Here is a 26,261-nt window from a genome sequence, read left to right as displayed (position 1 = left end):
ATGCTTCATGCATGATATAGGATGAAGAGCTCAGTGTGTTGTCTCTTACCCTTTGTCCATGAGTTTCTTAAAATATCTTGCCTGGAGAATGTAAAAATAGCCAGGCCAGATATGCATGGAAAGGCCTGGAAGCCCTAGTGGCAGGGGGCTTGTCACCTGTATGGTCCCCAATATTCTGACCTTCTGAGGAGACAATGCTTGGGAGCAGGAAGTGCCTGCAAAAGTCAGCCCAACTCCCAGCTCCAGCAGCACTTCACAAAACCGCCCTCAAGACAAGGTGGGGCAGCCGGAGGAGGTTCAGAGCCAAGAGGCCCTAAGTTCAATCAACCAATCAATGTTTACAAAGTGCCTACTACATGCCAGGTACTGTGCCAAGTATTGCTTCAAGTCCAAATCTGCCTCACTGACTGTGTGACCCTGGGTGAGTCCTATAACTTCTCTGTGTCTCCAACAAACCCCTGGCAACCTGGCCAAATCCCAGATTGGCTGGATATTTTTTGTCATTATTTTGGGGGGAGCAGGGATTCTCATGCATCCAGTCCCCTGACATTTTATATCCATGATGTTGGAGTTAGGATCTGAACACAGAACTTTCTTCCTCCTCCTCTTCCTCCTCTTCCTCCTCCTCTTTCTCCTCTTCCTTCTCTTCGTCTTCTCATCTTCCTCCTTTTCCTCCTCTTCCTCTTTCATCTCCTTCTCTTTCTCTTCCTCCTTTTCCTTCTCATTTTGTATTCCTCCTGTTCTTCCTTCTCTATCATTATTATTACTATTATTATTTATCACCAAGTCCCCATACAACCTTGGAACTCTGCTGAGTCTTAGAGCAGAGACCCCATTGGCCTCAGTCTAAACAAGAAATCAGGAGGTTATTATTTATGCTGTGATCCAGGAATGATGAACAAACAGAGGTCCCCTTGGAAGCTGGCTTTCGTGGGTGCCCACTGGCATCTCCTAATCTCTCTCTTCCAATCAATCATAGGGAAAGGGAAGATAATCCAGGAACAAGGGATGGCTTTGGTTGGAAAGGGTGGGGAGTGCTAGATTGTGGAAGGCTTTGAATGCCAGGAAAATGATTTTTAAGCTTGAATTGGGAAGCAACCAGGAGGCACTGGAGGCCATTGGGCATAGACATGACACGGTGCAGTGTAGATTGAAGAGAGCTTACTCTGGGACAAGAAAGATGGGCAGGAGAGGGGAGGGAGGCAGAATTCCTAGTAGCAGCCAGGTCATGGCAGCAGACTCTCTCCACTGACAAGTCCATTCTGTGGATGGCTATGTACCCATCCCTCTTCTCATTTAATGATTGAGCTCAAGAGAGAAAGAGACATGCCCCCCCTAATGGAACATCCAAAGACAGGTAAGTGATCAAGACGGGATGCTCAGGGTAACTGGAGTGGTCTGTCAACAAACATTTATTAAGCTCCTACTATACGCCGGGCACTGTGCTTCAGTGTGGGAACAGAGAGACAAAGAAAGAACAGTGGCCCTTGGCTGGTTACTGAGGCAATGCTGGAGCCCGCCTTCCTGACCTCTGAGCAGAGCTCTGGCTGCAATGCTCCCCGCCTTAGGCTTTCCTTCCTGGCTTTAATGCTTTTTTTAAACACAAATATTCCACTTTACATCTTCATTTGTACCTTCCTTCAGTTACAGATTGCTTTGACACCCTTTATTGTCTTTAATCTTCTTAGTCCTTTGATTAGCTAGGGAAGAGTTGAGAAAAATGAGGGAGAACATCTTGTCCAAAGCCATCCAGCTAGCTTGAGATGGAACCGGAACCAAGGGCTTCTGTTCCAAAGTTCCTTCTATCCTATGGTGTCTCTCCAGGAGGCATTTGGATCCCTCCTTGTCCTACTCTAAGAGATTTCTTCAGACGCCCCATGCTTCCTTTGCCTCCCGTGGTTCCTGCTCTTGGACATGCTTTCAATGCGTTTCCTTCCAGAGATGTCAGCCCTGGGCTGGCTCTTCTAGAATCCCAAGCTTGAGTTCTCTTGGGGGTGAAATCATCTGCCTAGAGATTAGATCATTGGACCTCTGGGAGCTGATGAGATCACTCATTGAGGTAGCATAGATGGAGGAAAAAAGAGGATTCAGGGCAGACCCTTGTGAGATCCCCACCTGTTATCAGTGGGGCCTGGAAAGTGGAGGTCAGCCAGGAACGGGTGGAGCCCCAGGAGAAAGCAACATTCTACAAGCCTAGAGAAGAGGGTGTAGACTTCTGGTCAGAGTTAGCTGGAGTGGGATGAAGGAGTGGGACATCGTGGGGACAGACTGGATTAAGGAATTGCAAAGTGAGGGCATGTAAGGAAGCCCTAATATCGATGCTGAAGTGCCTGCTTTGGGGGTAAAATTTGGGGAGGAGAGAAAGACGGAGTCAGGCCCTGAACTCATTGAGGAAGGAAGGAGAAGTGGCCACTGGAATGTAGATTGGGGGGTAAATTTGGATGGTGTGAACCTGGAAGTGATGATGGTGAGTGATGGTGGCAGAGAGAGTCTGGAAGAAGTTGGGGAGGGGCAACAGTCTTCCTACTGACCCCACCAATGAGTGAGGGAGATGGGAGAAAGTCGCCAGTGCAGGGAAGGGTATCCTTAAGAGGGAGTCAGCCACAGTGAGAGCCAGAAGATGGGGGGAGTGGAAGGGAAACGTGATGAGTTCTTTTTCCCTGGAAGTCTTCAAGCAAGGCCCGGATGATTCCTCTCTTGTCAAAGGGGTGATTGAGGGGAGTCAAGGTGGACTCAGGTCCATTCCCACTTCAAGATTCTGGGATTCTAATGTCTCTATGTAGATTGGTTCCATATTTTGGAAAGACTGGCAAAAACAGAATGGAACAAACAAACAAACCCCCCCCCCCGCCCTTTGTAGTGAGGGTGTCGATTTGCATCTGCTGGGATTTGATAATAATAACAGCAGCTTGCATTTTCATAATTTGAAATTTATAAGTGTTTGCTAGACATATAAATATATAAATATATATATATATATATATATATATATATATATATATATAAAATCATGGAACGGTAAGGGACCTAGACTCACCCCCCCAACTCACATTTTCCAGGCAACAATACTGTGTCCCAGAGATGCCAAGTTTACAACAACCCTTTGAGATTAGTGGTGCAAGCATTCTGATTCCCATTTTTCAGATGAGGACATTGTGGCCCAGAGAACAATGCAGCAGAGTGGAAAGCTGCATTCAAATACCAATGATGCCACTTTTTACCTGTGTGACCTAAGGCAAGTCACAGGCTTTCTGGGTCTCATTTTCCTTATCTGAAAAATATGGGAAAGCTGTTTTAGATGTCCTCCAAGGTCCCTTCTATTTCTAGATCTCTAAGCTTATGATTCTAGTGGCAAAAAAGACCCAAGGTCTTACAGGGAGTTAGTGGCAGAGCTGGGACCCTGATGTAAGGTGGATGCGTCCAATGGTCTTTCCATCCCAAACTGCATCATCACTCCCTGTGTAAAAATAGCCCAGTGACCTTTAAAGTGTTTAACATTAGGAGGAATATAGAGAGCAGATCTGCGACTCAGGGAGATCCTGGATAAAGAGCCACCAGGCACCAATGCACATTAGTAATTATTCTGTGCTCCCAAGTACCTGAGAGGGTCTTGCCTAAAATCCTATGGTCTATCAGTAAGTCAGTCAGTCAGTCAGTCAGCAAGCATTTATTAAACACTCACTGTGTGTTACACACGTGTGTGCTAAGTGTTGCAAATACAAAGAAAGGCCAAAAAAAGGTCTCTGCTTTCAGGGAATTCACAGTCTAATAGCGGAGGTAACGTGCAAATGATTGTGTGTGTGTATAAGAGATCTAGACAGTGTAAAAGGTGGGTAATCTCTGAGGGGAAGACATGAACAACTGGGGCAGAATGTGCCCATGGAGGAAATTCTAGCAAGATGGTGCTAGAAGAGGGCGCACCAAGAAGATGGCATATGTCACAGGTGGGACATGAACCCGGGTATTCCTAGCTCCAAGAACAGCTCTCTAGATACAAGCCATACTGTTTCTATACTAATAACAACAGTAATAATTTCTATCCAAAGTTGGTGTTTGTTTTTTTTTTTTTTACACTTGGCTCTCCACCCCTGTCCAGGTGGGAAAGGATTTGTGTTTATGCCCATGCTGTTTCAGTCCTTGTGACTTGGCTCCCAATCTTAAGGAGTCAGTCGTGGGGGAAGAGAGCTGTTAGTAGCCAGGCTCAGGTTTCAGACCTGGCCCGGCTTCCCAGGCACTTGAGTAGGCAAAATTAGCCTGCTCTCACCATCCCTGGAATAGTCCTCACTCTCCTGCTTTGCAGGAAGCACCGCGGTTTTCAACAGGCAGACCTGGTTCATCTGGTCCCTGTCTGAAGGGATGGAGTCTTGGGCACCCCTGAACTGAGCCCCTGTGGAGGGACCATGGAGCATGGGGATTCAGCTGAACGGGCTGTGGAGTCTCCACCTGGAAAATCCCACCCTGAATCTGCTTGGTCATGGGTAAAGTACTATTGTGCTTGTCACCATGGAGGCTGGCCAACCAGACAGGGCTCTGCCTTCCTTCCCCACTGGAAGTCAGGGCACTCACTGATCAGCCTTGATGGGGAGAATGGGCATTATAACTTGGAGCAGGAGGGGTGGAGGTCACTGCCTTGGGCCAGATAGCATGTGCACTGACTGATCCAGTGAAAGAAAGTGAGAGCCTCCAGTGAGCTACCTGGGTGGCCACCTCTGAGGCAGAGCAATAGACCTCTAGATTTGGAGACCAAAGACTTGGAGTCAGTCTCTAGCTCTGTGTTTATTACTTGCATGACGTTGGGCAAGTCTCCATGAGTTCTCTCTGTTCTAAAATGAAGGAGTTGGTCTACCTTGTGAGAGATTCGGAGGCAGAAGGGACCCAAGATTATCTAGTCCGTGCCTCTCATTTTACAGTGGAGGAAACTGAGGCTCAGAGGACAGACTTACTCAAGGTCTGAACCTGGTGACCTGGCTCACAATCTTAGTAGATTTGCTTAGAATGTTTTCTGTTCTAAGGTCTTTCTCAGAGAGTACATTCCCTGTTGTAAGATCCCTCTGATTCTCTGACATTCTAAGGCTTCTTAGCACTTTGCTGGATTTATTCTCCTCGTCTATAAAAATGAAGGGATTGGACTCCATTATTTCCGATGTCCCTTCCACATAGTTTGTGATTCATCCACCTCTGCCTTTATCAGATATTCTCTCTTCTAAAAGACCTGTCCAGTTCAGACAGTCTGTTTTCTGTTCTAAGGTCTCATCCAGCCCTGATGTTCCAGGGTCCTGTTGTAAAGCCTCTCTGTTACACAAGGCAAGGCACAGGGGGAAAGTTAGCAGAGCTGAGATTCGAACCCAGGTCTTTTGGTCATCAATAAGGCAGGTCTGTGGTGGTTTTGTCTTTGTATCCGGACACTTAGCACAGGGCTAATCCCTCAGTAAATCCTTGCTGATTGATTGACCCCCAAACCAGAGTTCTTTCTACCACACCTTCTGGCTCTCTCAGTTCTGTGATCTCTAAGTATGGTGCCCAGAGGAGAAGTCAAAGCAGTGGGCATTGATTAAGCACCCACTATGTGCAGAGCACTGCGGAGGCTATTGTTTGGTCGGGGCTAATAGATAACTGTCTTGTATATATGATATCACATGAAGAGATCATCAGAGAGATGGGCCAAGAGCTAGAGACAAGGGCTGTGTGGGGAGGTCAGGAGGTATCATTGGCATTGGGCTCTAAACGTTGGGGAGGACAAGTCCTGAACATGGTGTTAGAACAGCTGGGTTCTAGCCCGCATCCATGGCAATCTACCTCCTTTCTCCCTTGCCTGTGGGAACATCCATGGCTGGGCTCCTGGGTAAATCCTACCCCTGGTGCTACAGTTTCTCCCTCTGAGATCACCTGGAATCACTGCCATGCTAATTTTGTGAAGCATGCCATTGTTTGCATGTTGTTTCCCCCATCAGACTGTAAGCTCTTTACGGGCAGGGTTGTTTTTGCCTTTCATTATCTCTTGAGCCTTGAGTACAGTGAGCGCTGCCGAGGTGTTTATTGGCTGCTCGCCACTGGGGGCCTCCTACCTTCCATTGACCTGTTTTGCTCATTGGGGAGAGTGTGATCTTTGACTCTCAGGGTCTCTCTTAAGATGGGATGCTATTCGAGACGTGACCTTCCAGAAAGCAGAGCCCTCCCTGCACTGGGTAGAACACACAGAATGCTTGCTGATTTGAGTGAGGCCACCACTAGAGTACCTGCCCCAAAGGGTGATGAAGATAGCCTCCTCGTCTTATAGAAAGCTCTAGGCCGATATCTTGTGTCCTACGATGGAACTGAGCCTCAAAGAAGTTTCATCGCTGCATCCCAACATCCTATCAGACTCTTGGAGAAACCAGGGCCTGTGGGATGCAGTTTGTCCTAAGGATATCTGCAATTCACTCCTACCTTTCTTCTAAGATGCTTGAAAACCAATCAAGGAGAAAGGATAAGCAGAAGCCAAAGTGGGTGTAGGTAGAGGAGTGGACTGAGGCAGTTCCAGATCCTTCTGAGGCCCCATCATTCCGGCCAAGTACTCACTGACTGTAACTTGAATGTAGCTTGTCATTTGTTTCTCTCCGTGGTCAGTGGCCTCCTTCCATACCAGATACCTCGACTGACAAATGGACAAGGAGGGGAAGGGGCACTTTTGGATTATTTGGTTTTGAAGGCACAGACGACAAATGGGAAAGGGGGAAGGGAGCCTGGTTTGAAAGGCAGTGGGTAGAGTTGGAACAACCGTGACTTTGGAGCTGGGAGAAGGCATTGTCTGGCCTGAGCCCGGCCACTAACTCATTCTGGGCAAGTCCCCTCCCACCTGGGCCTCAGTTTACTCCTCTGTCAAACTGAGGTGGGATGGAGGGGGCTTGGACTCAATGATCTCTAAGGTCCCTTTTAGTACTAATATTCTCCATGGGAAAGTTCCTCCCAGCTCTGACCATTCTATATTTAAGGCTTCTCTCAGCTCTGACATCCTTCTTTCTACAGTCTCTCCTAGATCTGACATTTTCTGTTCCATGTCCTGTAATGTCTCCACAATGGGTTTCAGACCAATTTATAGGATGGTCCACCTTCTACATGGGCTCATTCCTGATTCTGCTGGCTGATAGTGCCTCCCCCCACCCCCAAACGACCTTGGATTTTATACATACTTATGTAGGTACAAACTTATACGTCCCCTTTACCTTCCCTCTCACTCTGAAGAATAGAAACACCTTGAGGGCAGGGACAGTTTTATTTTTAACCATATCCCCAGGACCTGCTGCATACCCAGTGCCTAGCACATAGTAGGTCCTTGATAAATGCTTACAGATGGATTGGATGGTTAATTAATTAGTTTTTATTGTTTGGTTGCTTCAGTCACGTTGGGCTCTTTGTGACCTCGTTTGGGATTTTCTCTGCAGATACTGGAGTGGTTTGCCATTTTTTTCCCCAACTCATTTTACAGATGAGGAAACTGAGGCAACAAGGTTAAGTTACTTGCCCGGGATCACACATCTAGTAAATGTCTGAGGCTGCATTTGCATTCAGATCTTCCTGACTTTAGGCCCACCTGCTTTATCCACTGTACTATCTACTTGCCCTCGTTAATTAGATAGTTCTACAAATGGCTTTCTCTAGCAGATTCTCTAACAGAACCAGGTCTGATCTATGGTTAAGGGAGAATCCTTCCTCCAGTCCTCACCATGCTATCAACGGACCAGCTGTGTGGTTCCAGACACTCAGGCACAATGCTCAGTTTCCTTATTTATAAAAATTGATGGTATGGTATTGGGAAAGGGTTGAGGGATGGCTGGCCAAGGATGACCTCTAAAGTTCCTTCTAGCTTCGTCTGTCTGGGTAGTTTTCTAATTCAGCTGAACAGGTAATTTTTTTTGGAGGGGGTAGAGTGGGATGGCGCCTGGGGGACAAAGGCTATGGAATGTTCTGGCCATTTTATTTTTCTGGTGAGCTGGAAGTAGGATAGAAAACCCAGTTTCTTTGTTTAAAGTTGCTTATTTTTCCAAAACTGCCCCATTCCCTCTTCTCACCTAGTGGTCTAGGAGGCTCAAGGCCCTCTTTCCTAGCTGGTAGAAGATTCTGCAGGGCCTTGAGTCAGCCTTCCCCCTGTAAGGCACATATGTATCTATCTATCTATCTATCTATCTATCTATCTATCTATCTATCTATCTATCTATCTATCTATACTATACTATTTTATGGATGAGAAAACTGAAGCTCTGAGAGATTTTAGTAGCTATCCAAAGTCACAGACCTGGTTAATGCTGAAGCTCATACCTAGGACTTAGGACGCCAGGCTGAGCTCCCACCTAGGACACCCAAGCAAGGCTTGTGAGCTTGAGCACACCTGTGGAGTGAGGGTTCAAGTGCCTTGAGATTTTCTGTAATTAGCCATTTTACAGGATTTCAGTTGGAAGCATTAGTGTCAGGCAGGCAGGAAAGCAACAAGTATTTATGAAGTGCTTGCTGTATGCCAATGCACAGTGGTTATCTAGTTCAGTGCATACCCCAAAAGGAAGAAATCCCTTCAGCTACCTACCTGTCAGGTGGTTGTCCAGCCTCTTTCTGGAGCTAGAAAGTGATGGGGGAGGCCACACTCAAAGCAGCCCATTCCCCTTTGGGGGCAGTTCCCCTTGTTAGGAATGTCTAGTTGCCTCTGGTTCTGCCCACTGGGGTCAAAAGGAACAGGCCAAAATCTCTTCCATAGTTCAGCTCCACCTTCACTTTTCCCCCACCCCAGTCTTTTCTCCAGAAGTATTCCCATTTCTTTCCCTCTTCATACAATACAGACTCAAAACCTTTCATCACCCAGGTCACCTTTCTCTGTTTTGTTGCTAGGCAATGGGGTGAAGTGACTTGCCCAGGGTCACACAGCTAGTAAGTGTCAAGTGTCTGAGGGCAGATTTGAACTCATGTCCTCCTGACTCCAAGGCTGGTGCTCTATCCACTGCTCCACCTAGCTGCTCCATCAGGTCACCTTTCTCTGGACACTCTCCATATTATTAATTTTCATTTTAAGCTATGGAACCCAGAGCTGGTCATAGAATTCTAGATGTGACTGGAGCAAGGCATTCTTCAGAGAGATTATCCAAAAGCGCTTTGCAAACCTTAAAGGGCCACATCAATCCTAGTTGTCGTTTTTGCCTCTTTTTTTCTAGAAGCTATGCATCTTTAAAAAAAATAACTTAAAAAGTGAACAAAATCGATTTTCCCTCCTCACTTCCCCCAGTGAGAAAGAAGAAAAGCAAAAAAACCCTCATAAGAAACAGGATGCCATTCACCGCAGTTCAGGATTGCCTTTGCTTTTGTTACATCAACCCTGTCGCCAACGCTATGGAGCCTGTGGTCCCCTAAAACCCCGGATGCTTTTCGGCTGCACTCCTGTCCAGCAGTGTCTTCCTCATCCTGTGCTTGTGAGTTGGTTTTTGGGACTTTGTGAGGATGCAAGATTACACTAATCTGTTATGCTATTGAATTTACTTGAAATTCAAGTGACTGGATCATAGAATGACAGCAGAAGCATCTGGGAGACTGAGAGGGCGAGAGATGTGGGCTTGGAAGGTGTCCCCAGAAGCAAAAGCAGACTCGGGTGTGGCTTGATCTGGGCTGATGCCAAACTCCTGGTTAGCTCTGAGATTCTGGGACTTGAAGAGGCTCCCAGTCACTCCCTAACGTCTGTGGGGCAGTGCAAGGGTGAGTGTTTCCGGATCTAGCTGACCTGGGTTTGAATCCTAACTTGGCTGCTTGCTACCTCTGACTGTGACAAGCCCCTCTTCTTCTCTGGGCCTCGGTTTCCTTCTCTTGAAAAGGACCCAGTGGTATGAGCTGGTCTCTAAAGCTACTTCTGTCTCTAAATGCCATGGTGCTCAAGGCCACTTTTCCTTTCCTTGGGGGCATCATTTTCCATTTCTTTAATCGTCTCGGGTTCTTCTGGGAATCCCTAAGCTTCCTTCCTCCCACCCCACCCCGGCCCCATCCCAGCCCTTTACAATCCTCTTACCACACAAAGGTCAAACCAGCCAAGGTAATTTAATGAGGGCCTGGCCAAGGCAGGGCTCAGGGGAACGTTACCCCCCAGCCTTCACACGTCACACCACTAATACACCTCAGGGTTAGATTGGCTTTTTTTACATAACAATGTGCCAGTATTGACTTACTCACACTCTGCTTGTGGTCCATTGTGACCCCCAGGTCGGCTTTACTCATGAATTTGTATGTAGTCTTTGTTCACCTTTTACTCACAGTCTTTAGAGGCAGCCGGTGGTGCAGTGGATAAAGCCCTGCTCTGGGAGTCAGGACGATCTGAGTTCAAATCTGGTCTTCACTTAACCTCTGCCTGCCTCGGTTTTCTTCATCCATGAGATGGGGATAATACTAACACCATGAAGGGTGGTTGTGTGAGACTCAAAAGCGATAGTAATTGTAAAGCTCTTTGTACAATGCCTGGCACATAGTAGGCGCTATAAAAAAGCATATGCCCTTCCCCTTCCCTTGTCACCTAACATTTATCTGATTTGAACGGACACCTTCTGCATCTCCTCTGCTCACAGAGGATTGGCATCATGGAGTCAGAAAGACTTCACATTCCACTTTTAATACTAATTAGCTCTATATCCTCTGTCAAATCCCTCACCTTCTCTGAGATATTACTTTTCTCAGACTCGGTTATCACTGGCTGCAATCTGCCTCAGTGGATGAAGTTCTCACATGGAGGAAGTGACAAGGGCTGGGGACGTATTCATAACCCACATGAATAAAGACGCAGAGTTTGGAAAGGGCTTTCTATGCATGGTTTCATTGGATTCTCACAACAATCCTGTGAGATAAATGATATTATGATCCCCATGTCTCAGAAAATAATGACAGGGATGGTGGGTCAGCCAATCCATAAGCTTTGGTTGCAGAAAACTGTTTTAAGACTTTGGGACACCAGGGACAGCACCTAGGAAGAGGTGGGGTAGTTTAGTGGATAGAGGGCTGATTCAGTATCAGTAAGAGCTGGATTCAAGTCTTTCCTCTGACATAGCCTGGCTGTGTGACTCTGGACAAGTCACTTAACTTCTGTCTGCCCTCAGTCTCCTCAGCTGTAAAATGGTTGTAATGATAGCACTTATCTCCCTGGGCTGTTGTGAGGTTCAAATGAGATAATATATTTGTAATGCATTTAGCACAGTGACTGGTGCATAGTGGGGACTGAATAAATGCTTCCTCCCTCCCTCCCCTCTTCCCTCTCCCTTTTCCTTCCTCCTGTCCTCCTATCCTCCCTTTCTTCCTCCCTATCTTCCTTCTTTCCTATCTTCCTTCCTTCTTTCCTTCCTTCCTCCTTCCTCCATTCCCTCCTTCCTTCCCTCCCTTTCAGCTTCTTCCTTCCCTCCCTTCCCTTTTTCCTTCCTTTCCCACCTACGATTTGACCAGCATTGCCAAACATGAACATTTCCATATTCAATGAAGAACAAAAAGAGTATTGTATATGAAGCTGTGAACTCTTGTTACTGAGTTTGGTTTTTAAAAGTCTATTAAATTTAATATCTCAGTAATACATTATCCTTATTTTATTCCTATCTACATTTTTGTTTTTATTTCTGTGTACTTTTTTAAACACAAATTTATTTATTTTTAGTTTTCAACATTCACTTCCACAAGATTTTTAGTTCCAAATTTTCGCCCCATCTCACCCCTCCTCCCACCCCAAGATGGCATGCATTCTGAATATCCCTTCCCCTAGTCTGTCCTCTCTTCTATCTCTCCCCCCTTCTCTTATCACCTTCCCCTTCTATTTTCCTGTAGGGCAAGATAGACTTCTGTACCCCATTTCCTGTATTTCTTATTTCCCAGTAGCATGTGAAAACATTTTTTTAAACATATGTTTTAAAAACTTTAGGTTTCAAATTTTCTCTCTTCCTCCTCCCTCCCCACCCACCCTCATTGAAAAGGCGAGCAACTCAATACAGGTTGTACATGTGCAGTTATGCAAAACGCTTCCATAGTAGACATGTTGTGAAAAACTAACTCTATTTCCCTTAATCCTATCCTGCCCTCCCATTTATTCTATTCTTTCTTTTGACCCTGTCCCTCCTCAGAAGTATTTACTTCTGATTACTCCCTCTTCCAATCTGCCCTCCTCTCTATCATCCCCCTGCTCTCTTGTCCCCTTCTCCCCCTATTTTCCTGTAGGGTAAGACAGATTTCCATACCCAATTGAATGTGTATGTTATTCCCTCCTTAAGCCAAATCCTATGAGAATAAGATTCCCTCATTCCCTCTCACCTTCCTGTGTTTCCCCTCTACTGTAAGAGACTTTTCTGTTTTTTTTTGTGAGATAATTTACCCCATTCTACCTCTCTCTTCTTCTCCAAGTATCATCCTCTCTCATCCCTTAATTTTATTCTCCAGATATGACCCCTTAATCTTCACCTCACCGTGTGCCCTCTATCTATATATATACACATATATAATTTTTTTCCTTCAACTACCCTAATACTGACAAAAAGTCTCATGAGTTATAAATATCATCTTTCCATGCAGGAATGTAAACAGTTCAATCTTAGTAAGTCTCTTATGATTTCTCTTTCCTGTTTACCTCTTCATGTTCCACTTGAGTCCTGTATTTGAAAGTCAAATTTTCTATTCAGCTCTGGTCTTTTCATCAGGAATGCTTGAAAGTCCTCTATTTCACTGAATGACCATTTTTTCCCCTGAAGGATTATATTCAGTTTTGCTGGGTAGGTGATTCTTGATTGTAATCCTATCTCCTTTGCCCTCCGGAATATTATATTCCATGCCCTGCGGTTCTTTAATGTAGAAGCTGCTAAATCTTGTGTTATCCTGATTGTGTTTCCACAATACTTGAATTGTTTCCTTCTGGCAGCTTGTAATATTTTCCCCTTGACCTGGGAACTCTGGAATTTGGCTATAATATTCCTAGGAGTTTTCCTTTGGGGATCTCTTTCAGGAGGAGATCAGTGGATTCTTTCAATTTCTATTTTGCCCTCTGGTTCTAATATATCAGGGCAGTTTTCCTTGATAATTTCTTGAAAGATGATGTCTAGGCTGGGGGCTGAGGTGCAGGGCTCATCTTTGTACAGTGGCATTTTATACCAGCCAGATTATAAGAGGATTTAGCAGCTGGCCAGCATGGCCATGTGGAGGGGTAGTGACTTGCCCAGGGTCTCACAGCTATTAAGTGTCAGAGATAGAATTTGAACCCAGGCCTTTCCTGATTGAAGGCTCAAGTTCTAGCACTGCCTCTCGATCAGCCAAGCCCATACTTCTATCGTGTCTTTAAGGCTCTTTCTTTAGTGTTCATAGCATTCTCCTCATTCTCCAGAGGAGGAACCTGAATTGAAATGATGGGGAGAAGAAAGAGCTAGGAAGCAAAAGACCTTACCAGGAGCCAGGCTCTTCTGCCTGTGGTGTCCTGGCCCTCATGGGCCATTTCATGGTTAAACTGAAGAAGCTCATTGCCTGGAAATAATATGATACAAGCTGCTGGCCTCATGGAAATTCCCAGCCAACTGCCCATTGTCACTCACTCCTCCCTCCCTCCCCTCATCACTCACGCATTCTCCTACTCGGAATTCCCATTCACGGAATCAGGGGCTTTAGCCTGTGGGTGGCCTTGCCCCCATAGGCCCCAGACAAACAGGCTTCATTAAGCCCCTTGCGGCAGGAGAAAAACTCAAATTTGAGTCACTGTTCTCGGGATCTCTGACGGTTCCACAAGCTAGCTGGGTGGCCTTGGGAGGCACCTGCCCCTCTGGGCCCCTCCTCACTTGTAAAACGAGTGGGCTGGACTTCCATCGCTAACATTCTGGGATAATGAGATTCTGGATCGGGGGATTTATTTTCTGTCACAGCTAACTCCTCGTTGGTTGTTTAATCATTTTCCCATTTGGGGTTTTCTTGGCAGAGATACTGGAGTAGTTTGCCATTTCCTTCCCCAGCTCATTTTACAGATGAGGAAATTGAGGCACACAGGGTTAAGTGACCTGCCCAGGACCACACAGCTAGTATGCATCTGACACCAAATTTGAACTCAGGTCTTCCTGACTCTAGGCTGGGCTCTCTATCCACTGCACCACCTCAATGCAATATGTCTATTCCAACTCCTTTATTGTACTGATAAGGAAACTGAAATACAGGTTAAGTGACCTAGCTATTAAGTCATCTAAGGCTGGATTGGAACCCAGGTCTTCCTGACTCAGAGTCTAGAACCCCATCTACTATACTATGCTAACTCTAGGTCTATGATACAAGCTCCTTGAGGGCAGGGATGATTTCATTCTTTGTGTTTGTATCCCTAGTACCCAGCAGGTGCTTAATAAATGCACGTCTGTCAACAAGCATTTATTTAACACTTCATATGTGCCAGGACTGGTGTGTCATAAATATAACTGGGAGTTGTTTTTTAAGGTTAGCAAATTGCTTTCAGTGCATTGGAGGTTCTGTTCTTATCCTTATTTTATTAATGGGTCTCAAAGAGGTTTAGTAACTTGGGGTGACCCAGCTAGAAAGAGGATTACAGGGACAGAAGTATGTCAGCCTGCCCCAGGACCAAGAGCTGAAGAGCTTTTGCCCACACTCTCAGGGCCACCTTGGGCACCTCTGCTCCTCACCAACCTTCCCACTGGGTGGGAGGAACACCCCCGGGAGCTCTGGGCTGCTGGGAGATGGGCCAGCTCCTGGCCTGCCCCTGGCCAGGCCCAGCTTGTAACTATGATGAGGACATTAAGCAGAGGGTGGCTGGCTGTGGGCTAGGGCTGGGAGGCTATTTTCATCTCTGGCCTCCAGCCAGGCTACATACCAGACCAGGGCAGCTGGAGGGGACAGGAGCTCTTGGAGGCACCTGCTAACGGGGCTGTGGGCCACTTGTGGTTGGAGGCAGACACCTGGGCCATGGCCTTTTCCCTAGTTTGTCTGTTGGCTTGCTCCCAGCTGATCTGCTGATAGGTCTAGAGACATTGATATAACCTTTGATATTTGCTAATCACTTTATACCCCTTATCTCCAAGAGGCAGAATCACCAGTGAGAAGAGGTAGGGAAATCTGGGTTCAAAGCTAACTTCTGATGCTGTGTGACTCTGGACAAATCACTGAACCTCTCTGGGTCATGGTTTCTTCATTTCTATGTAAGGGTGAGGTGACTGATTTATTCAACACCCTGAATAAATAACAGATAATCAATCTCACAGACTATGCACGAAAAGTCCTTTGAATTATAGTGATATTGTACAAGAATCGTGTTTAGATAATAATTATGGTAGTAATAGCTATAATGTATATAGCACTTTAAAGTTTACAAAATACTTTACAAATGTTATCTCATTTAATCCTCACAATAAGCAGGGGAGGTTAAATGCTATTTTGTCTCCATTGTACAGATGAGGAAACTGAGGCGGACAGAGGCTAAGTGACTTGCCCAGGGTCACACAGCTAGTAATGTCTAAGGTCACATTTGAACTTAGGTCTTCCTTACTGTAGGCCCAGCACTCCATCCATTGTTGCCCATAGGGAACATCTATAAATTATCAAACAAGTTGAGAAGGGATGGATTTAAGAGGTTGGTTCAAGCTTGGCATCCCAATGTCCTTCCTCTTACCCTCTAGCAGACCCCTGAGGAGCCAAGGGAGGGCTGAGCTGTGGCAGAGATATCAAGGAGCTGTCAGCTCTCCATGGATGTCTCATAGGAGACCCAGGGACACTATAATCTGCCGTTGGATTTCACCTCGGTGTCCCCAAGAAGCTGAGTTTTGCCTCCACCCCAAAGAAGCCCAGGGCTATTTAGAGAGAGATAGAGACTGAAATGTAAAGCCATACAGAGAGGTCGACTTCTGCTACATAGTAGGACTTTCCAAAGTGGGAGCTCTGAGTGACAGCTCAGACCTTTTCATCTTGGGTCAACTCCCCCAAGCTGAAGAGGAGAGAACCACAGGAAACTGAGGGGCCATTCTATCACTGCCCTAAGCTTAAAATGAGCTAATTATTATAACAGGATGTTACCTTAAAGTGATTAGACGACCTTTCGGTTCTTCCAGCTCCAAATTTAAGACACTGCTCCAGTATCTTTGCCAAGAAAACCCAAATGGGATCACAAAGAGTTGGATGTGGCTGAAAAACGACTGAGTGACAACAGAAATTGAGGGTACCCCCATTCTTCTGGTCAAACAGCTTTGCTGCTCTGGTTTCATTTTCACTCTCACTCATCCCATGTATCTAACAGTTGCCAAATCTTCTAATTTCTTCCTTCACAATGATTGGGAAGTGCTTGGCACAGTGCCTGGCACATAGGGAGCACTATATAAATATCAGCTATTATTGTCATTAATATTGATAGCCTCCTTAGATCCACATTGGGATTCCTTGGAGGCCAAGAAGCTGCTCCCAACAATTAAGGTCCAGCCGCCTCCTCTACACAAAGAACCAGAAACTTTTCATAGAGTATATCTCAAAATGCTTTTTATCTGTGTCCTACTGTGCTACCCACCATCCTCTGGACACTGGTGAGAAGTCCCCTCTGACTTTTGACATCTTTTTTCTTTGTTGATGCCTTCTTTCAAGGAGTGGTTCTTTCTCCCTGATAACCCAGGAACAAATAATTTCTCTTCCTCCAGCTCTTCTGTGTTTTCTCCCATGACAGAGGCCAACTTGAAATTTGTACATACGCAGTTGTTTATTTGGAGTTGGCAGAAAAACAAACTCTGTTGTGCATGTCCTCTTTACTCTCTATACAGAGTGTCCCAAAAGTCTTGGTGCCAAAATGGCAACTTTTGGGACACTCTGTACTTGCTTGCACAGAGCTGCACAAGTCACAGCCAGTCAAAGGGAGGAAAATTTCTGTGTACAATAGCAGAGAATCCAATAAAGGCTGAAAATAAACAGCTGGGGCAAGATGTTCCTGGCTGTTTAAGCACTGTTTCTTTGGTCTTCTCATGTCTATAGATGATGTGTCAGTAGCCTAAATGAAATGGCTGCAAACTTAAAGGGTCTTTCATATTCCCACAGAGAAAGACCCCATTTTCCCTAGAATTGTCTTATGAGCTGGATGGTAGCACACACACACACTTTGACCTTTGTTCAGCCAAACACCATGTACTTGTGCACCGGCCAACCTTGGTTCAGCCTCCTAGATTGAAACTCAGATGCTGCAAAATGACACCCAAGAAGTGAAATTGTCCTGGCTTACGGTGGGGGCCAAAGCATCTCAACATTCGTTCAACAGATTCTCATTCAACTCAACTCAATTCACTTCATTTCCATTCAGTTCAGAGCAATTCTATTCAGCAGGCATTTATTAATTCAACCTACTGTATGCCAAGCACCATGTAAACACTTGAGCTACAGAGACAAAAATGAAACAGCCCCTGCCTTAGAGAAGTTTCTGTTTTATTGATTAAAGAACACAGAGAAAGACCTTGGGCCTATTGAGAAGCTCTTAACCGAGGATTTTTGGAGGACACAGATATAAATAGGAAAAGAAGACTTGGGTGGGTTATAAGCTGCACTGTTGGAGAGTTGATTTGCACTGACAAAGTCACAGACCCACAGAGGTGGAGGCTGACCTAGCACGAGTTCCCATTCCAAATGCAGACTCATTAATTCAATGACAATGCCTTTAGGACACTACATTTAGCTCAATGGTTGGCATATAGTAGGCACTTAATAAATGTTTGATTGCTCTGGGCTCTAATGCTTGCTCCAGCAGAGCTCAGTTTGGGAAGGGGAGAAGACACCAACCTAAATAATACTCAATGTTATGCACTGGATACATTAAAAAGTTATGCAATGAGGACCCCGGGAGGCCTGAAGGAAAAGGCTCTTCCTGAGCAGGGTGAAGAAAGAATCATTTACAAGGCACCCAGAATCTCATCCAAAAAGGTAACATGGAGTAGCTCCAGTGGTCTCTAGACCAGAGATTTCCCCAAACATTCTTGACTGTGTACCCCACTGAAAAAAGTTTGTATACCCACTATATGCTTATATTTATCTGTTTGTCAATTATCTCTGGGTGCTACTGGGTTCCTCACTCTGTCCAACCCCAAACAAAAATGGAGCGGTGTGGGGCTCTCACTCACTGGTCCCTGCCCTGAGGCACTGAGCACATGCTCTGAAGTGACCCTGCAGTGGCCATGAGGATTCTGGGAAGGGAGGATTTAAATGTGTTGGGAGCAGGCGTCGATTTTTTCCACTGGCACCTAAGCATCTATTGCCTTGAATATCTGGGTAGTGGTTAGCTTATACCTTCCCAGAAAGGCCAATGGCCAGGGCAGAAGGGGGAAGGACAAGATTATTTTTTAGAGTGAATGTGTTGGGGGTTAACGGTAGAAAGGCAGGTATGGTTTTGTTCGAGACAAACCCTATGATTGCCTATTACGGGGAGTGTGGGATTCAACCTAGCTACTCCTGATTATTTAATCCTGCACCATTTGGGGTCCTACCATGGTCCCCCAGGGGACCCGAGCCAGACCGCCACACTGCCTGGGCTGTCCCAGCAGCTATCCAGGTTGTCAGGGCAGTGGGAAGGCTTGCCGGCCCTGGAGACATTCTCCTCCCCCAGCCTATGGCTTCCCTGTTCACTTAGGTGAGCAGGGAGTCACCACCTTGATTCCTTCCAATGGCACTGAGGGCCATCTTCCCTGACCATGCCTACCATGATCTGACTGACTAGTAGAATGGAAGAACTTTCGGGTCTTGCTGCTGACATGGCTGTGCTTGGCTGGACTTCCTTCTATGTGGGGTCTGTACCAGTTAGAGTGCGAGCTTCTGGAGACCAGGGATGGCCTCATTTTTAACTACTTTTACTTGTAACCATGGTGCTTAGACTAAGGCTCTGGAATATAGTGAGCACTTAATAAGTGTTCTTTTCATTCATTCATTCATTCATTCATTCATTCATTCATTCATTCATTCATTCATTCACTGAGCCATGAAATGGTTTGTGTGTACTCAGCGCTATGCCAGCGGTCCCGCTGAAGTGGAATCGTGTTACTCTTGATCTTAGTAGTAGTCGGTTTCTAGAGCTCTTTCCTCAACGTCCCTTTGAGGTGGGCAGGGCAGATGCCCTTGGAGAGGGGAAGACTGGCCCAAAGTCACCCAGGAAGGGTCACAGACCCACGGGCAGCTCAGAGCTGGAAGGGACCTCAGCGCCATCCAGTCCACCCTGCGCCTGACCAGGGATGTCTCAACAGCATGCCTGACGGTGCTCAGCCAGCCTTTCCGGGAGCCGTCCGGTAAAGAAGAGCTCCCTAACTCCCGGCAAACGCATTTACATTTGGATAGTTCTAATGATGAGGAAGTCTCCTCTAACGTGGAGGCAGCGGGCCTCCCAAGGTTCTGACCTCAAGGGCAGGCCTCCTTCTAGTGATCTGCTTTTAAAGCAGGGACTGGATCGCTTGGCTGGTTTGCGTGACTTGCTTAGGCAAGGCCCACTCTGCACGGCCTCTGTTCCCCAAAGCTGAGTTTTCGAGGACCCATAGCTCCCGGGTGCATGGCCTGAGGCCAGCTTGGTTTCACAATCATTAAGGGCAGGGTAGGACTCAGGGAGGAAAGTCCCTGAGAGAGGTGGGGCGAGGAGGGGGGGTTAGCATTAGGATCCTTATCTTTTGGGAACCCCCCTTTTTGTGTCTCTCCCACCCTCCCTCACCCCCATCCCAAGGCTCCTGTTGTCCCTACATCAGGAACTGCCATGTTCCACCAAGACCATCTCTCCTTGGACAGTGGAGATGCTGCTCTTTCGTTTCCCCTCGTCCAATGCCCTTGACCTTGACTCCACATGCAGCAATCTGACTTGAGGGCTTTCTCCATTACACACAGAGCATCATTTCACAGAATGACCTTTCACACATGATATTTGTTTTTGGTAGAGTGGGGAGAATCCTGGGCAGGGGTGTCAGGAAGCCTGGATCCCAGTTCCTACTGCTCCTGACCAGCTGCATGACTTTGGGCTGATCCCTTCACCTCTGGGCTGCAGTTTCTTCCGTGGAATGAAGAGCTTGGATTGCACAATCTTGGATGTTACCCTCCCACTCCCCACACCCTACTTGGACACTGTTCTGAGTTCTAGAGCTCCTCAAAATTTAGCTCAGACAGTCCGTGTTTCTCAGGCTAAGGTTTCTTCCAGATCTCCCTTCTCTGCTCTCCAAAGCCCCTCCCAGCTCTGATGTCTTCTGCTCCATGGTCCCATATAGTTCTGTCAGGTCTAAGGTCCGTTCCGGCTCTGCTGTTGTTTGTTACAAGATTCCTCTCACTTCTCACATCCTCTGTTCTAGAGCTCCTCCCAGCCCGGACATTCCATGTTCTCTGTTCTAAGACTCTAACATTCTCTTGTTCCTCCCCTCCCAGTTCTGATGCTCTATGCTCTCTGATCCCCTTCAGCTCTAAAGCTTATGAGATGAGGCTGAGGAAAAGACCAGAAGAACCCTAATCAAATTGAATGAGCTTTACAGATCATACATAGATTCAGCAAATTTACAATTCAGCAGAAATTTATTGAACCTTGATTGCACGCAAAGCCCTGTGTTTGGAGCTGGGGGAGATGAGGCATTCTGACAAAACTCCATCCATGCCTCCATGCAGTTGATAACTTAATAGAGGAGAGAAGACATGGGCACAGACAGAATATTATCAGTATGGTAAATGCAGAAGCAATAGGAGAAATGAGGAGATGAGGGTGCTTAGCTGGTGGGGACCTAGGAATGCTTTCAGGAGGTTGGAGCATCTGAGTTAGGCCCTGCAGGATGGGAAGCATTTCAATTCAGACATGGGAGGAGGTGTGTGAGAGAAGCGACATATCAGACATGGGGGATGTCCACTTTGTATCTGCTTCCCTGCCTGCTTTTACCTCATTAGGGTTCATTAAGGGTGGCGATGGTCTTTCTTTTTATTAACTCTGTCCTCAGAGTTTAGCATAGTGCCGGCACATCCCAGGCATCTGATAAGTGTTTATTGGATTTATAGGATTGGATTGGAGTGAACAAAGGCAGGAAAGCATGGGGTAGGTTTGAGGGGTCATCGAGTAATCATGGCATCATGGGATCATAGCTTTAGAGCTGCACAGGACCTCAGAGGCCACTGAGCCTACCCTCTTCATTTTAGAGTTAGGGCCCCCAAAGGTTGTGTAGCAAGTGCTAGATTTGAACCTCAGTCTTCCTGACTCCACATATCTTTGAGGAATAACATATCTGTGGCTGTTTATTGGTTGAGCACTTTTTTTATTTTGTAGGCATCAATCAACGATCCATGTGTGACATGTCCATGGTGACAGCAGACGTATGTCTAGCATTTTTCGTCAATTGCAGTGTCTGATTTCATCCTTGTCACAGTCCTGGTTTGGACTGGATGGCATCTGAGGGTACTTACAACCCCAAGATTCTGGGGTTCTGTTACAATCTTGTGAAAAAGCAAAGCACAGACGGTGAACTCAACCTACAGATGAGGAAACTGAGGCTCACAGACTAGATGGGATTCTTGGTGTCTCCTTTAGACTGAAAGTGTGGAAGACCTGGTGTAAATCCTATCTCTGACCCTTACTCCCGCTTGACTTTGGGCAAGTGCCTCTCTGGGCCTCAGTTTCCTCATCTGTAAAATGAAGGGAGTGAGCACTGGCCATCCTCTGAGAACCCCTTCACTTGAACGTTCTGAAATACTGCCAGGACCCGGTCATCCGAAGGAGGCTTCTCAGCGGCAGCGCCTTGCCCACAGCCTCTTGAGTCCTCAGAGCTTGGTCATCCGGCTGGCCTGTGTTGTCCCCACTGCGTCCAGCAGGGGGTGGGCTCGCTCAGTCTGTGAGTGTGTCGGGCTCTTGTCCCAGAAGTGGACCGAGGCGTCCAGGGCTATTTGAAGGGGCGGTGATTTGGAATAAGCTCGAGTTACCCAACGAGGGCTTTGGAGCCAAACCTTAGGGATTTCGTGGCTTTTCCCGGCTGCCTCGTCCAGGAGCCGGGGCAGTAGGAGGGGCCTTGGGCCTTGGGTCAGCTGCACTGGGTCCAAGCTCGGGCCCTCTGGCCGAGTGGCTTCTCCCACAGGTCTTAGTTTTCAGCTTCTGCAGAATGAGGGGGCTGGTCTCTTTCCTTCTGAGCTCCCTTCTCACTGAGAAACGACGGGGTTTTGTGAAGGGTGGAGTGATTTCTAGAACATACGTTTTAAAAGGAGCCAGCTGTCTTATATTGGGGAAATTCTTTCATAAACGTTGGCTGTGGTGGTTTACCCATCTCATCAGGAATACGATGTCATGGAGACAGCCTTGGGGTCAGAATCGGAGGACCTAGGCTCTAATTCTGGCTCTGTTACTGCCTGTGTGACCTAATGATTCCTCTCCTCCCCACCCGTCTCCCCTCTTTCCTTCATGTCTTCCCTCTCTCCTTTCTTCCCACCTTCCTTCCTTCCTCCCATCCTTCCTTCTTCTCCTTTCTCTTTTTCTCTTTTCCTTTTCTCTGGTCAGGAGTCAGGACCCCTGAGTGTGAATCCTCCTTCAGACCCTTCATTGCTGTGTGACATTGGGTGAGCTAGTCGTGTCTCTGAGCCTCAGTTTCCTCTCCTGTAAGATCAGGACAGCATTCCTTTCACAGCTTATCTCTCCTTGTCCTTGCTAGGAAAGTTTTCTGCATCTTAGATCTCAGCGGGAGAGAGCTACTGCCATGGTCTTAATGCAAGATGAAGGAAATCTCTGAGCAGAGTGAGGATGAGCCACGTGTCTGCGTGGGCCTGGCATGACCCTTGCTGCAAGCTCAATTTATTAATAGCTGTTTGATAAACACAGGGCTGCGAACTGATGACTGAGACAGGAGGGGATCCAGTTTCCTACTTTTGTCCAGCTACCAATGCCTGGCGGGTGACGGGCCCCAGAAAGGCCAAAAGGGACAGAGAGTCTTCCCCATAGAACACCGCGTCTGCCCTGCCTAAAGAGCTGCCACTGCCCCCAATGGGCATTAGGAGAGAAGAATATTGACTAATCGATTTCAGATTTCATTTTCATGACCATGCTTGGTTTATAACTGCGGGTTCCCCACAACAGCCCCTGTGATGTAAGTAATGCAGGACATACTGTCATCCCTGTTTTACAGGTGAAGAGGCTAAGGTCCGTAGACGTGATCAACTCAAGGCCACATAGCTAGTGACCTCGATCTCAAAAACTAGATCTCAATGGCTGGGAACTCTTGGAGAGCAAACTCCCTCCACTGCACAGGTGGGCAGCTGTCTCTAACTTAGAGTCTTTGAAAGCTGGCCTGGAGTGATCAAGGAAGCCAATGACTAGTCCAGGGTCACCTAGACAATGTATGTAGATATATGCCAGGGGCCAGAGTAGAATTTAGGTCTAGCTTTTGTCTCTATGCAGTTATTTCCGTCTTTCTTTCTGCCTCTGTCTGTCTGTGCTTGTTTTTGTTTTTGCCTCTGTCTGTGTCTGTCTCCATATAGGAGACATTCTTAACTTTTTGTGTATCATGGACCCCCGTGTCAGTCTGGCCAAGCTTAGGGATTCCTCAGAATGATTTTTTAAGTTTTTTTTTTAATGCAATGTATTTTATTTTAACAAATTATTAAACAGTTCATATGTCTAAACAATACACAAAATAATGTTTTACTTAAATTTCCATAATTGAGACCAATGTTATATTTTAATTAGAGGTTAGGAAAAAAATAAAGATGTAATTTTTTCCCATCCAAGTTTATGGATACCTTGGAATCTATCCAGGGACCGGGGGGGGGGTCTGTGGCCCCCAAAGTTAAGAGCTTTTGCTATATAGGGATGAATATGGAAACTGGGCCTGTGACTTCATTTGTAGCAGGAACTTCTCCAGATGAGGAAACTCTGTCTGCCAACGCAGGTTTGTGCTCCTCTGAAATTTAGACAGCTGTCTAGAGCATGGAAGGGTTAAGTCATACAGTTAATGTATGCCCATCATAGGATTTGAACTCTGGTCTTCCTGACCTGTATGTAGGTAGCTTTCTCTCCACTGTCCTCATGTTTTGTAAAAGATTTACTCTTGGAAAGTATACAGGAGAGGAGAATCCTCTAAGTGCAGAGTTGGAGGGGCACCAGAGATTCTCTGGCCCCATCCCACCCAAAGCATGAATCTCGTCCCTCTGTGCATCATTTCCCTCCTTGATTGGCTGCTGTGTTCCCAGTCTTTTGGCCTCCCACAATCTGGCGGTTTTAAGCTTTCTCTCATTGCTTTGGTTTGTGGGAAAGTGGCACCTTGTCTGAGACCCATCAGAGGAAGAGAGAATGAGGTGTTAGTGTCTGGGGATGGACAGACAGGAGGTTGCTTGAGGCGCCGCTTCCCTGAGCAACCTGGCCAGTCACTAAGACAAAAGCGAAGAGTTGGTTGAAACTGAGATGTCTGATGTGAGTGGATGATTTTTTGTAGCTTCCTACCAGGGCTGTGCCAAGGAGATGGGAAAAAGTGGCACTGCCCTCTGACCCAGAGGCCTCAGGCAGCTCACAGCGCAGACTGGAGCACAAGCCTTTCCTAGGTCTGCTCAACAGCAGGGAACACAGACACCCAGGGAAAGCCCCCTGGGCTCCTGACCCTCCCTTCATAATCTCTCTTATCCCTTCTCATCACTCATGTGAGAATGATGATAATGACCATATTGTTATTGATGATGGCTGATAATAGCTGACCTTGATATTAATGATAAGAGTGCTTTAAGGTTTGCAAAATGCTTTAATAATAATAATTATGATGATAGCTAACATTTATGTAGTATTTACTATGTGCCAGTCACTGTGCAAAGCACTTTATAAATTTTATCTCATCTTATCTTCACGACAACCCTGGGAGGTAGGTGTTTATTATTACTTCCATTTTACAGATGTTGAAAACTGAGGCAGGCATCCCTGCCTACGGTCACACCGCTGATAAGTGTCTGAGGCCAAATTTGAACTTAGGGCTTCTTGGTTTCAGGTCCAGCTGTATCCTCCACCCCAGCACCGTGTTCTGTCGTTGTTCAGTAGTGTCCGACCCTCCGTGACCCAATTTGGGTTTTCCTGGCAAAGAAACTGGAGTGGTTTTCCGTTTTCCATTTTAGCATCTTATCAACTCCTACTTAGACTTTTACAAAAGGGTGAACTGGTCTCTCTGCATCTTCTCTCTGCTGTCCATTCTCCACACGGTTACTAAACGAGACCTCTAATGAGGGAGAGCCCATCGGTCAGCTGGTCAGTCGATAAGCATGTATTAAGTCTTCTTACTACCAGGCAGTGTGTGGGAAGTGCTGGGGATTCACAGAAGGGCAAAAAAGTCATTGGTCTGCAGGTGCTCATGGGCTAATGAGGGAGCCAGCATGTAAATGACGTGCATAAATGCCATATCGGCTCAGGCAAATATGAGGCACGTGCCTCCTGAGGCTGCCCAGCCCATTTGTAAATTCCATAAAATTCTTCTAGCTCTGGCCCTTAGGGCTGGAATTTCTAGACCAGATGCAATCTCTCTTTTGCGGAATGGACTTTCAAATAGTCGCCTCCAGCTCTCATTCGTCTCCTTCGCCCTCCACCCCTTTCCGAGCCCTGGGTTCCCAGCAAGCTTCAGGCTGGGAAGGAGACTGGTGTGCTCTCCAGGGCCATTGGCAGCAGCTGCTGCCTCCCTGTGTCCTGGTTCCAAGCCCATCTCTGACCCTCCCTCTGGTGGCACAGTCACCAAAGGAGAATCATATGGGAAGGCTAGGGTGGCCCCAGCTCAAGCAGCACATGGACATTTGGGGGCTTTTCCCATTTTTGGGTGCACACCGTCCCTTTCTGGGTACGCATTCCTCCTACCTGCCTCACTGTTCCTTCTCAGTCTACTTAACCACATCAGAGCCTCATAGCTCTAGAGCTGGGAGAGTCCTTGGAGGTCATCTAGCTCAACTTCTACATTTTACAGGGAAGGAAGCTGAGGCCCAGGGTGAGAAGTGGCTTGCCCAGCATCACACAGGGAGTAAGCAGCAGAAGCAGAATTTGAAGCCAGGCCCTCTCCTCTCCTCTCCTCTCCTCTCCTCTCCTCTCCTCTCCTCTCTCCTCTCCTCTCCTCTCCTCCCCTCCCCTCCCCTCCCCTCCCCTCCCCTCCCTCCCCTCCCCTCCCTCCCCTCCTCCTCCCTCTCCTCCCCTCTCCTCCCCTCTCCTCCCCTCTCCTCTCCTCTCCTCCCTCTCCTCCCCTCTCCTCTCCTCTCCTCCCCTCTCTCCCTCTCCTCTCCTCTCCTCTCCTCTCCTCTCCTCTCCTCTCCTCTCCTCCCCTCCCCTCCCCCCTCCCTCTCCCTCCTCTCTCCTC

The 26,261-nt window shown here is 46.9% G+C and overlaps 1 protein-coding gene across 1 annotated transcript in view; it reads left to right on the top strand.

Annotated features, from left to right (window-relative positions):
• Positions 1–4,288: 4,288 nt before the first annotated feature.
• The window catches only part of LPIN1 (lipin 1), a 152,467-nt gene continuing 130,494 nt past the window's right edge, over positions 4,289–26,261 (top strand). Inside the window, 1 exon segment of the mRNA XM_021007716.2 lies at positions 4,289–4,478. Within this exon segment, the coding sequence (XP_020863375.2) occupies positions 4,401–4,478 (78 nt within the window). The 5' untranslated portion in view covers positions 4,289–4,400.

The sequence above is a fragment of the Phascolarctos cinereus genome, unplaced genomic scaffold (genome assembly GCF_003287225.1).
Source record: "Phascolarctos cinereus isolate Bilbo 61053 unplaced genomic scaffold, phaCin_HiC Scaffold_2;HRSCAF=192, whole genome shotgun sequence".
Taxonomy (NCBI): domain Eukaryota; kingdom Metazoa; phylum Chordata; class Mammalia; order Diprotodontia; family Phascolarctidae; genus Phascolarctos; species Phascolarctos cinereus.
The sequence above is the reverse complement of the archived record's forward strand: the minus strand, read 5'-3'. Positions and strand labels throughout refer to the sequence as shown.